Genomic DNA, 14,201 nt, shown 5'->3' with positions numbered 1-14,201 from the left:
CCATTGAAACACAAGTGCCAGCTTTACAGGAAACACACAGAGGTTGCGCTACAAATATGTAACAGACTGAGTTGTACAATTTCCATCATGGTCTATTTCATACATCATATTAGTTTAAATGTCCCTGATATGTATTAAATATGATTTTGTCTCAATATAGTCAACGTTTTCAGTTAGAAATGACTTTGTGTAGTAAGCGTGAGTCTGATAAAACATGTTCTATTTAATCATTTGCAGAGTTGGGTAATGTACTTTTAAAAGTGTACTTACGATATTGATGTTTCTGGACGAGAGTGGTAGAGCACAGTGTGGCGATCTCTTTCCCGCACACACATACAGCGCGGGCGAGAGAGTTAAAAAAGTACTTTGAAAGAGTGCGCACTGCTGCTCCAGAATAATCACATGTAAGGACATATACATGTGAAAACTGGTGTGCAGTATCAAATACACAATGTATGATAATACTAACTGTAGAGAGCACGTCAATATGAAGACAAAGCCAAATCCCGGACATTTAGAGGCAGTTTTGAAATCCCGGCTGCACACTTTTTTCAAGTCTGAAAAAGAGGACGTCTGGGCAAAAGACATATGGTCACCCTATGTTACGTAATTTTTTTGCTTGTTTGTTTTTCATTGTATCACAAATGCCATGGACTTGGCCGGACTCAAAAAAAAATCCCATGTTTGAAAGGCTCGAGTCCGAGTCAAGTCCTAGTCAAGTCCGAGTAAAAATGCATCCGAGTCCTTGACAAGTCCAAGTCCAATAAAATTGGACTCGTGACTCGGGCTCAATACTGACCAACTGAAAAATGCTTATCAAAATACACTTACTAGAACCATACAGTGCCCCCAAAAAGTATTTGGACACTTAAGCCACACTTTAAAAAATGTATGAATGTCTTTGCATTATATAGCATAAAATCAAACCAAGTTGCATTTGAAATAAATATATAATAAACACACTTTTTAAAATATTTAACACAAAGAAGTTTGTAAGGTATATAAATCAATGAATGGTATCTGATCTTTTCTGTTTTTAATTGATGTTGTTGTATTTAATTTTATGGGCATTATTAAATGTTTTAATATTACCATTTATTAAATGTATTAAACACATTAAATGTATGTAATTAATTACATTAAATGTATTTCACCCATAATTTTAAATAAAACTAAACTAATTTGAATGGACAAATTGAAAATTATGTAGAAATAAAAACTAAATTAAAATTTGAAATAATAACTCTGGTTGTATAGACTAACGCAGCTTTCACTTTCTTTAGTCTATGTTTGAGTGGAGGGGAAAAATCAACAAATAATTGAAAAAGTCAACAGAACGCAATAAGAAGTGTTTGAAGGACAGTTTTGTCTTCATATACCTAAAGCATATGCTTTCATTCTGAAACCACTTTGAAATTTGTTCAGCTGGATACTAATCATTTGTTTTTTGCATTTATATTGACAAATAGTTTTTCTTAGTTGTGAAGGTTAAAATAAGCTTAAAATATTGATGTTGACTTTACAGATACAATTTTAATTCAGATTCTTGAACAGATTAATTCGGACTTGACTCGGACTCAGCCTGTTATGGACTCAGTCTTGAGTCCGACTCGGCCCCTTTTGGACTCGGACTCGACTCGGACTCGAACCCAACACTACTATTATCTACAAAGTGTGTCTGTTTTTTCCCTAAACATATAATAGTATAGAATTTCAGTGATTATGAGAAATACAAATGTGTCAAACTCAGCTGAAAGTCACCTTTGGGCTTCCCTGTTGGGTGACTTTTAGATGCATTCAACATGGCCTGCTTCTTTTGGACCTCTGTGATCATAAAACCTGGTTTGAAGAAGAAACCAACATTTATAAGCACCTATCATTCTTAATGAATGTTAAAAAATGGTTGACACTTTATAATAACTTCCATACACTAACAGAAATCCATTACTAATTATGAATATATATACAGTATATCTATATATATGAATCAAAGTTTCATGATATTTCAAACTGTTGGAATATACATTAGCTAATCTTTTATCCATTATATCAAGTAATAGGTAAAGGATGATGGACAGTCAGTCAGTCAGTATCACAAAATAAACCCAGACAGAGAGATTAGGATCTTGTATCACCCTGAAAAAGCTTATTATGGAATAATTACTGGCTGACTTACCCCATTTATTACATGGCTCCCTACCAAATAAACTGACATTAAATATTGAGTAGAAATTATTTTTTTTAGCATGCAGACTAGCATTAAGCTTCTGCTAAGAAACTAGCACAGCTACTTTATGTACAGTAGAAAATTGTTGCCTGGGACAACAATCAATTATAAAGTTTAACGGTCATTATACAAAAATATTGTTAATGACCAAACAGAGTCAAATATTCCAAAAAGCTGTGAATTATTGTTTGTTAATGTCTTTAATTAGAATTATTATAAAGTGTTACCAAAACTTTTGAAAGTAATCCAAACAATTCAAAGATTGATGGGAGGAAATAATGCTATTCCAAGAGTCTAACTAGAGTAGAATGATAATTACCTGTTTCGAGGTCATGCTGAACCTGTTCCCGTTCATCTGCAAAGGCTCGCAGCCAGCGCTGCTTCTGCTCGGGTTTCTTGGCACATAGAAGATGGACCTCCTCTCCACCAGCAGAACACAGTTTCAAGGCATTCTTCACACTCACGTTAAAGTCCTTATCCTTCCCATCCTCTACATCCACCACTTGCATCTGATCCATGTCTAACCGTCCCTTGTAGTACAGGATATCCCTCCGAAGCAGATCCTGTGGTGCCAATCAGACAGCAAAACAACATATATGAACACCTTCAGTATAAATAAGATGTAAAATACTGTATGATTAGTAATTAATATTAATATTGGCTGCACAATTACATGGTCACAACACCAGCTCTCAGATATAATAGAAACAATGCTCTCCAAGTAACACTGATATGCCAAAATTAAGTTTAAAGTGATGGATTGACTAACACTGACCTTTTTACAGAAAACCAACTGGTGGTCAAAGAGGAAGAACATTCGCTGCTGGCCTTTGGCTTGTGGCTGGGAGATCTTGGTCAGGTCTCCAGAGTAAATCAGGTCGGAGCTCCTGCTCAAGATGTCTTCACCCTAATGAGGGGAAAGATATAAGACCAGCCAGATCTGGATGTATTCAGTGTAAACTCTACCCATAATGGGGCCTGTACATTACCTCCCAGTCCTCTATGGAGCTCTGCCACTGAGCGATTTTGTCAATGTTCTCCAGACGCCTCTTTCTCTCATTGATCAATCTGGCCACATTCTTCATTGCATTTAAGGCAGCCTCCACATCCTTAAAATCTCTGAAATGCAAACCATATGAAATTTCATTTGTCAGAGAATGGTCCTCATTGAGCACGGACCTTCATGGATATTAACTGCATTGCATCTGGACAAGCTGTTGTAGATCTACTGGATATTGAAGTCCCTGTTTACATCGGCTATAAACATCCTAGTGTGAACAGGGTCCAAACGTTTAGTGATCAGAGGCAGTAAGAAATGCATGTGATCTCATTACATTTTTAAACACAAATCCATCCCAGACAATAGAAAAAGATAGCCTCCTCATCAGTCAATTAACCATTACACTAAAAACAAGGGTTTAAACCCTCCCCTGTAAAACCAGTCACAACTGACCAGAAAAGACGTATTTGAGACGCACGTTACCATTAGGTGTGAAAGCTATCTGACTTGCCAGTCCACTTATGATCGAATCATTCGAGATGGATGTTAATACCAGGTGTAAACAGTAAACAGGGCCTAAAAACAAAAAGAGTCAGTACCTGTGCTGTGGGTTGGTATACTTCAGCAGTTCAGCTAGCTGTAGAGGGTACTTGCAGATCTTCTGAACAGGAGTAAGCAGGAATCCATCTAGCGAAATGTCAATCATCTTCTGGAGCAAGCGACAGGCCTCAAAGAAGAACACATACTTCTTAATCTTCATCAGTTTGGAGAGCTGCACGCAGGCATTGGGGTGGTTGTTGCAATACTCTGAGTAGATCTGGAAGTTTGTTTGCTGGATGGGAAAAGGGGGAAATTAATTTAACCAAGTAAGAATCCTCAGCAACTTTCGAATCAGGAAGTGACTGATGCTTTAAAGTCAGCTTACATGCTCTAAGAAGCATGAGCCAATCTCGCTGAGGTGAGGATGGTCTTTGTTAAATTTCTTCTCCAATGCTTTCAGGAACTTCTTTTGGAATCGGTAGAGCTCATCAATGTTGCCAAATATTGTACGCAGTTGCTCCTCGGTAAACATGTCTGTCCTTTTCCGACACTGTTTTATGTAGCCCTGGATGTCATGAAAAATATGTCAAACCCAGCATGCTACAAGCACCAAAAGACTAGAGTTTCATACTAGAGAAAGCTCTGAAGGAGTGTTTGACAGATAGGAATGTGTAAGATGCATTTTGATGGTGTGATAAGAATAGAGTCAGTTTAAAAATCAAGTGAATGATCACAACTTGTCTGTCTGAAGCTCTCGTCGGTCAATGGATGTCTACATGAGTACAGTACAGTACGTGAAATATTCAACATTTTTGGTTGCATGACAGAGCATCACCTTAGCAAACTACTGTTTTTTTTCCATACACCTTTGTGACACGCCATCCCCATTGAAATCAATTCAATTCAAAGCATTCAGATGCAAATCAATGGATTTGCAGCATTCAGATGCAGTGTAAACTCTAGCGTGTAAGTGCCCTTACATATCCCATGTAACAAGTCGATCTGTTCTAATACAAACATCTCTAAGAAACGCTCATTATTTTGATGTAGCCCATGTGCTGTGAATCAGGTCATTCTCTCAGCTTGTAAACAGAGTGGTGAGTGACTCTATAGACACGGTAATATGATGTAACATGATCAACATACTGAGGTAGAACTAATCGATGTCATTTGGTAAATTGAGAGAGGAACTGACCTCACAGATGTCCTTCAGGTGTTTGATGTAATCCCTCTCTGTGCTCATGATCTCATTGATGACGTTGGCCCTCATCTGCTCCTTGCAAGGCAGACCAGGTCCTAGGGGAGCGCCCATGCTTGCACCACCCCCTCTGAGTCCCCATCCAGATGGGCTAAGTACTCCTCCATGGGCTCATCCTGGTTCACCCGTAACTACCAATAGCAGGGATATTAGTTTAGTGCAGTACATAAAAATTTATCATATTGAACTTTAAAACTGAGCAGGACATGAAGTAAATCCTATGTCGATTATATGCCAAATCAGTATCTTATTACTTATTATTTATAATGGCACACATTCACATATATTCATTGTGCAGTTGCTTTCTTTCTGAGGTACATGCAAAAAGAACATGGGTGTAACAACGACCCCTCAAGGTAGCATAATGTAATAATGATGATGTAATCTGACTGTAATCTAATCTTCTTTTTATTAAGAGTGGGAAGTCTGTTCTCTTTTACCCGAACGAAGCTGGCGGGGAACCAGCCCTCGCTGTCCAGCACTCGGCCCCACCACCACTCCTTGTTTGTGGCGTCCACTACTTCTATGACATCCCCAGCCTTGAAGCCCAGCTCCTGATCGTCCATGGTGACGTGGTCCCATAGAGCCTCCGCACACACGCTGCCATCACTGATCAGCTATTAAAACATCCATAAATGAATGCAAAATGAATGATGAAACATTCCCTACTGTAACTGATCAAATTAACAGAAGTCTGCATAGAAATTTGTATGATTAGGCAACATAGCATAAGTAATTAAAGGTTTTATTTGAAAGTTTTATTTCTTTATTTGACATATTAACTGGTACATTGAATTTATTACACCTGCTCAATACACTGTACAAAAATAGGTAGACCAGAGCTTCTTCAGATCAGGGTATGTTGTCACATTTTTATCAGATCAGGTTGTCACGTTTTTTAAATATCATAAATGTAAACAATTTATGAATTACAACATTTGTTGGCCAAATTTTTTAAAAATATTTTTGTCCATTACACCATTTGTGCATTTTCCATTTTTGTTGTTTAATAAACAGTTTTGTGCAAAGTAACTCTTTTACTTTTTAAATTCTGCTAAAAACTCTTGTAACAGCTGTAGTTTAGCCCTAGATTTAATGAGAGGCATAGATTTTGTTTTGATGGTTGTGATGATTTTGATGGTTTGTTTGATGGCCATGTCTCCCCTATATGACAGGGGTCACAACCTTAGGCATGTGTGCAACCACTGACATGAGGAAGAGTTAAAGGAATAGTCCACCCAAAAATGAAAATTCTTTCATTATTCACTTATCCTGATGCCACCCCAGATGTGTATGACTGTCTTTCTTCAGCAGAACACAATGACTCCAGTCAATCAATTAATGTCTTCTGAAGCAAATCGATAGGTTGGTGTAAGAAACAAATTGATAATTAAAATGTTTTAAATTTTACATCGCTGCTTCCAGCCAGTGCTGTATTGCTGTTTGAAATGAACTAACTCTCCGCCTGACATTCGTTCCTCTGTTGCACACAAAGCGCGTGCTTCCGACTTCTCGTGTGAACGCGCCATTGCGCTTACATCACTGATGCGTTGTGTGGATTACTTTTATGCTGCCTAAATATGCCTTTTGGACCATCAAGTAACCAGCAGCCTGATGGCACCCGTTTACTTACATTATAAGGACATACAGAGCCTCAAAATGTTTCTAAAAATCTTAATTTGTTTTCTGCTGAAGAAAGAAAGTATATACACATCTGGGATGGCATCAGGGTTAGTGAATAATGAGAGAATTTTCATTTTTGGGTGAACTAATCATTTAACATAGGCTTATAAATGACAAGACCAAGAGAAAAAAAATTAATGTTCATAAATAATTGTATTTACTTTTTTATTTTTGAAATGTCCAAGTCAATCGCATCTTCTTACAGTAATCTTTCTTCATTGTCACACAACCCTTCTTATTTTGTTTTTAGCTCTATGGGAAGTCAAACACTCCAAAAGTGGGACCCAACTGTGCAGCGTGACCCACTGGACAGCAGATCTGTTTACATGCACAATCGACTGATAGTGCAGCACAGACAGTGTAGCTCGAAACACAAACTGATCCACACTGCATTAACAGTGGGCTGCGCATTCCAACTTGCACTCACAGCGGAGCTGCAGAAGTGATACACTTTGTTCTGTTCTGCTTTTTTTGCTCTTATATCAACACTTAAATAAGGGGATGTTACTTCAATATATTATTTAATAAATTTTGTATTATTGTATTGTAATATACAGTATAATAATAGAGGTTGATATGACATAAGCATTTCAGTGGCACAGTTATCATGTAATGATTTACAACCCTATTTTCCATCCACTTAACCAAAACCAAACTGCATTGTATCACTGAAGGAAGCGTTGCCAAATTAAGCCTTTTCTTTGTCTGGATTTTCCTTGAGTAGTCATTTTGAAGTTCTGCTTTTTGCTGGCAACTACTGATTTGGCAAAGAAAACAAAAAGCAGTGTAATGGACTGCCACATTGTTTAGCTTGGCTATAGAGAAAATTAAGTGAAATCCTGGCAAGCTTAATAGTCTCCATCGAAACATCTCAACTGCGCAGCTAAACATGATCTATGATGCAATAATAAACCATCGTCTACACAGAATAATAACACACAATTCTCTGTCCACACTTTTACATGCAGTGATGGACTAGAAGGCTAATTTTTCACACCCCCTGAATCCAGAGCCCTGCATTCTCATCACCACAGCTGTGCCTATGAACCCTGTTGCCTAGCGACACACCCACATACGTTCCCATGTGCCTCCTCTTCACGGCCTGTGAGTTACAGCCTCTTGGTTTGTTAAAAGACGCTACTGAAGATAGTCTTAGCATTTATAGTACAAACATAAAACCAAAACTAATGAAAATATGCTAATCGAGAAAGAATAAGGGGTTTTGTGTTTGTAAAACTAGTCTGGCTCTTCTGGAATACAAATGTAGCTGCCACTGCATTAAATACACAGTGCTGCCATTGACAAATGAGCCATGCAGTTCGTAGGTTGACATCCACATATCCTTCTTATACTGGACACTTAAACTTCAGTGAGTACATGGTCAACACATGTGTGACGTATTTAACACCAAAACACTATAATAATGCTCTACCTAGCTAGAATCCAGGGCTGTAAGCACCGCAAACCAATATATGTTTCTAAATGATTTCTAACATGACTACATTTGGTCTCACCAATCCAGAGTATGTTGTTACATCCTTGCTTGAAACACCTCATTTTATACCAACATGACTGCATTTGGTCTCCTCAATCCCGAGAATGTGGTTACATCCTTGCTGGAAACCCCTCATAGTCGTGTCCACCTCACCAATGTAATCTGCAGAGTCCTGCTATAAAGCACAGCTTTAATGGCTGGGATGACATGGAATGACATATGATTCTGAAAATCCATCTGGGCAAGTGCACATGTATTCCTGCAGAGTCTGCTATAAAACAAATCCAGACAATACAAGCCATCAAAACATGTAATGTTCTCGCTACTCAGAATAAATCTGTTGACAGGTGCACCAACATCAAACCCATGCTGAGATTTATACAAAAAAACAAGCATTACCATTCAAAGGTTTCCACACAGAAACATCAAAACAACACGTTTTAACTCACAGAACCAGACACAATGTCTTAATATGCCCTCAGATAACTTGAAATAAAAGCCTGACCCCAACCTCCCCCACAAACCACTCGATAGTCATTTACAGCATTACCACCCTTTGACAGGCAGGTAAATAATTAAAACTGTGCCGTCTCAGCATATTACTTCTGCTTGAACGCTGCCAACCTCACACACAACAACACATCTACAGTCACACCCATTCCTGTTACCTGCACTGTGATGTCTGCACTCTGAAAACCCATCCACGAGTAAGAGGGACCAACTTTCTCTCCAACTCCTCCTCGTGTTCCTCTCCACCCCTCCCCTACCCTTGTCCTCTTCACTGCGGCTGCGCCCTACTGGAAAGCCAGCAGGAACATCAGCACTACGTTGATGATGACCAGCAGCATCATGATGACGAACACCACCACCTTCTGGGCCTCTGAGCTGAGGTTACAGCGCAACAGGAAGTGAGTCAGGCCCTGCCGAGACTCCGTTCGCTGGCCTCCGCGAGCCATGGCGCCAAAACCCTCCTCGACTAGAGGTCTGCGTACAAACACTCGACAGCACACGGTTTCACTTCCAGATCTGCCTGGTATTCTCTGAGAAGTGCGTCCGGAGGGGGAAACCTCCACGTCCACAATTACCTGCTCACTTCCTTTTCCCTTCACTTCTCACTCTTTCTCTCTTTCTCTCACACGTGTGCTCTCCTCCTCCTCTTCCGTCGCTCGCCTTGATTCTCTCCACGTACACTGCTGATGTCAGGAGCAGGGGTGGACGTGTCTCTCTGCCTCCATCTATTCTTCTCCTTTTATGTTTTTTTCTCTCTTGCTCTGATCCTTCCTCCTTGTCTTCAGTGATGCTCTCGCTTTCTTCTCGTTCTGTCCTCCCTTTTGCTGCCTCTCACTCGTTCTCCTCCTCGTCTGCTTAAATACACGGCCGTGTTAATTACCTTGGATCTGATTAACGCACATGAAAGCCTTTCTCTTTTTACCCTCACATATGAAAAGGAAAAACAAAAACCTGAGGACCACAAATGGTTGCTGCATCTGTTCTTAGAGGCACTGGCAAAAACCATCCATCCATCTGCCTGAATTGACTTCTGTTTTTCCTCCTGTTTTTTTTTCCTCTTATCCTTTTTAGCCAATCAGATGGCAGTGCTGTGGAGTGTATCTAGGATACCAGAGTAGCGGAGGCCGGCCTTAGTAGCAGCAGGAGGGAGGCGCCAGTGGGGGGAGGGAGAGAGGAGAGAGAATGCAGCACAATACATCCTCTCCATCCAGACATGATTCTAGGCACTCACTGGCTGCGCTGACTAGCCGTCACACACACTTTCTGCCAAAAAGCAAGCATATCCCTGTCTGTCTCCTCCAGGTAGATGCTAATGCTGCTTGAGATATTAATTAAAGGCTGTGTAATGTGCCAAACAGCTCTTGAGCTTTAATTTCCTGACCCAGGCCAATGTTGGCAAGGTAGGATTAATGCAGTCATTCCCACACGTCTCTTCCCTGTGCATCAATTTGTGCATGGCTAATGGAATTAGTGCAGGCCTATGATTCCCATAACCTGCTGTCTTCTCTCTCTCTCTCTCTCGCTCGTTCTCTTGTGGTCTCAGAGCTCCATCCCCAATGTCACACTGTCACACAGCACGATACTTCCTTTCAAGTTAGCAGCTGTGTCCTCTGACACAAGCCCTTACTTTCTCCAACACTGAAAGACACCCTTCTCTCTCATCACAATAACACACTTAAATTAGATTTTTTAATTTTCTGAAGAAAATGTTAGTGGTGCTTGCCTGTGCAAGAGTTGCCATCACAATGCTATGTAGTGGGTAGTTGCCAGGGTGTTGCTATGAAGTAGCTAGGGTGTTTTGGGTGGTTGCAAAGGCACTGCTTTGTGGTTGCTATTGTGTTCTGAGTGGTTTTTAATTGCATTGCTATGCGGTTGCTAGGGTCTGAGTGGCATATTTCACATTGCTACAGTATGTGATTGCTAGGGTGTTCTGGGTGGATGGTGGGGCATTTATATTTGGTTGCTAGTGTGTTCTGAGTGTTTTTATCCCATTACAATGAGGTTGCTAGGGTGTTCAGGGTGGATGCAAGGGCGTTGATTATGAGGGTTTTTTATTGCATTGCTATGCAGTTGCTAGGGTGTTCTATGTAGATGCTGGGCATTAATATGTGGTTGCTAGTGTGTTAGGTGTGATTACTAGGGTGCTTTGGGTGTTTGCAAAGGCACTGCTAAGGTATTCCAGGGACTATTTAGCAGAGGTGGGCCACTTCTATAACAATGAATGGGAGAGATTGGAATGCCCAACCAAGGAGCTCGCTCCCAATGGTCAATGGGTGTAGAAAGGAAGTCCCTCCTTACAGGTAAAAGAGCCAATCACCTTTTAGATACAGACATCGCCTGTCAATCATCTCGAGAATGCACATGCGCATTAGCAAAACAAGCCGGTACAATTGAGTTTTTCAGTGTAATCTGTGGTTGTTGTTGTTTTTGGTATTTATTGCCATATCAGCATCAAGGGCTATATCATGGCAAGTACAAGTTATAATAAAAAAAATCAATAAATTCATCAAAAAGATAAAAACATTAAAAAATAAAATAAAGAAAAACATATATATATATATATATATATATATATATATATATATATATATATATATATATATATATGTGATTCTTTAACTATATTTGTGTTAAAAATTCTAAAAGTTTTCCAGGTGGCCCTGTACTCAACAAATCCTTCAAAATATTATCTGAAAAGAAACGTTGCCTAATTACATTAAAGGCAGAGCAGTTCAAAAGAAAATGTTTCACAGTCAGAGTAATATTACAATGATGACATTTTGGTGATTCCTCACCCTTCAATAAAAACCCATGTGCCAGTCTAGTATGACCTATGCGACACATTGTGTGTACCACTTGATCATGTCTAGATTTAAAAGAATGAGCGATTCTTTTGCCAACCACAGGATTAATTTAAAATAATTAGTTTTTGTCACATTCTTCCCATTCCGCTTGCCATTGAAGCACAATTTACGATACCAGTGTTGTTTGATTTTACTGCTGATTTGAAATATGTTGTTTAAACATAAGCTTGGCAAACAGTTTTTGAGGTTTTGGTGTTCCCCTATTCAGGTAGACAGGAGTTGCACTGTCATGACTGGAAATAGCTTCCCAGGAACATTCCAAAGATGGCCGCCAGTGGACTGACTTGCTAGACAGACTTTGGGTGTTCTGGGTGGATGCTAAGGAATTAATAGGAAGTTGATAGGGTGTTTTGAGTGGTTGCTAGGACAATTCTAGGTGGCTAATAGAGTGTTCTGGGTGGTTGCTTACTGGCCCAAGTCAAAAAGCCCAACCCAAGCCTCTAAAATATTCTAGTCTCCAGATTTGGCCCAGGTCCCTCCATTAACGTAAGTATATGGGATATTTTCCCATTTTATCATTTGCCTGGGGAACATTGTAATAATTCCAATCACTTTGACATGTAACAGCACATCTCTACTCAACAAGTTCTGAGATATCATGTCCATACCACAAATGGTAGGGCTAAGTGGAGTTAGAGGTTATTTCAAATTACTAACCCTAAGCATGAGCATTAGTAATAGTAATTGTGCCGTGGCAAGTGCCACTATAATCTGCAGCTAGTTGCAAGAAACCTCTTAAGTTATGAAACCATTAGTGACAATGCACTTACAATTGCAACTAAGGGTTTTCTTAACTTAAGGGGTTTCTTGAAACTGGGCCCTGAGCCGTATATTCCGGCAGAACAATGACACTTGATCTGTCCTGCTGTGGCCCCATCAGTCTGTCTCTTGTTAGCCGAATTCCTTTTCAGGGCAGAAGAGCTAAAAACAACGACAGCATCAGCACAGAGCTTGTGTGCAGTTCAGTGCACACGGAGTTCCCAGAGGCCTGAGCTTGATTAGATTTTTCTGCTGTTTCTCTCTGAAATGCTGAATGCATTTACTGAGTGGCATTCTACAACAATGCCAAACAGCCATAAATCATACTCTGACACTCTGCATATTCTCTAGCCAAAGAATTCAAAAATCTTTCTAGATAATAGCATCTTCCAACAACATGGATTCATCTCCCATCATGTTGAAGATGAGCAGCACTAGGTCATTCAGATCAGGCCTCAGGAGACAAAGAGATGAGTACTAGACTTCAATTATACTGACTGAACCCAGAGCAAAATATCCTCTCACAGCTATGGTATATTTGAAGAAAACAGATAATGAAATACTATTTTCTTGCTCATTTGAAATAGAGTTCAATGTACTATGCAAACATACGCCAACATACTTGTAAACACTCATACTCCACTGCCACAAAATCTCTCTCCCCAGTCATAAAGCTCATCATCTAATGGCATCTAAATGACAACAATTTAGAAATCTCCATGTTGTGATGTCACAAACATAAGTTCATGCATCAGCCTACGTTTACAAATCAATACCTATTTGGTATTCTCCAACTTGGCCTGTCCAGTCACCGTTAAGTAATAAAGAAGATGTAGGATATTCCTAAACACCAGATAAAACACCAGATGCCCTCAGCTCTTTCTGTGCTTCTACAAATCCTCAACACTTTGGTGACCAAATGCTGTGTACACTGTTTGGTGGTAGTTTGCGGTAAAGTCTACCACAGTGCAGCCTTTACAACAGGTCGCATCGAGGGTGTATAGTGGCCACAAAGGGTGCTCATTAGCAACCTTTGAAGCTGGACACCCTTACGTGTGGGTCATGTACCTACCTCATTTATGGCCAGCTGCTCTCCTCCTCCTCCTGGGTGTCCAAAACGGTTGGAGGAGCTACGAAACTCATTGTACAGCTCATCTTCACTCCCTACATCATCAGCAAGGCCAGATTTATCCTGCGGTCCATCAGTAATTACCAATGCTGTAAAGTAAATCACAACACAGTCTCAATCCTGCTGCATTTAGGGACTGGTGTCTCAATCACAGATTACGCTAAAACAAGGCTAAAACAAGGCATAATCTGTAGACATACTCGATTCTGATCACAGAGCAACTGATCAGCAGTCAGAGAGATAAATGGCTTATTTTGCATTAAAACACCATATTTGTGAACATTTATATAAGATTTATTTATTTAAATGTGCACTAAGTAATTTCTGTTTAGGTGTCGATGACCAATATGACAGTGGTCTTGGACACATACAGTATGGGCATGAATGCGGTATAACACAAAAGCAAATATATGTGTTTTTTTGTGTGTGTGTGTGTGTGTGTTTTGTTACCAACACCATTGTAGAAATACCCTATTTGCAGACATATTGGTCACCCATGATTAATTTATTCCACAAGCAAAATTCTCTGATAATAGATTACTGAGATAAGGTGAGCTGTATTGGAATAGTCATGTGATTTCAACACAGCGGTTCCCATGAGGGGACGACCTGCTCTATAAAATAAAATGGCTCTAGGCCACTGATGACGGAGAGTGTAAATCATTTTAATCATATTTATCAAAATATTGTTAACTCTACTTTACGTCAAGGATCCAGATTTAACATACAACTGAGC

General features: G+C 39.7%; 1 protein-coding gene across 1 annotated transcript in view; it reads right to left on the bottom strand.

The window, feature by feature from the left end:
- arhgef4 (Rho guanine nucleotide exchange factor (GEF) 4) overlaps positions 1 to 14,201 on the bottom strand; it is a 91,753-nt gene that overhangs the window by 3,023 nt on the left and 74,529 nt on the right. The window contains 10 exon segments of the mRNA XM_051696932.1: positions 1,762 to 1,839; positions 2,547 to 2,790; positions 3,003 to 3,134; positions 3,217 to 3,346; positions 3,827 to 4,059; positions 4,153 to 4,332; positions 4,963 to 5,082; positions 5,085 to 5,156; positions 5,466 to 5,642; positions 13,409 to 13,554. Of these exon segments, the coding sequence (XP_051552892.1) occupies positions 1,762 to 1,839; positions 2,547 to 2,790; positions 3,003 to 3,134; positions 3,217 to 3,346; positions 3,827 to 4,059; positions 4,153 to 4,332; positions 4,963 to 5,082; positions 5,085 to 5,156; positions 5,466 to 5,642; positions 13,409 to 13,554 (1,512 nt within the window).

Source organism: Myxocyprinus asiaticus, chromosome 5 (genome assembly GCF_019703515.2).
Source record: "Myxocyprinus asiaticus isolate MX2 ecotype Aquarium Trade chromosome 5, UBuf_Myxa_2, whole genome shotgun sequence".
Taxonomy (NCBI): domain Eukaryota; kingdom Metazoa; phylum Chordata; class Actinopteri; order Cypriniformes; family Catostomidae; genus Myxocyprinus; species Myxocyprinus asiaticus.
Note: the sequence above shows the minus strand (reverse complement) of the source record. Positions and strands in the feature narration are given on the sequence as shown.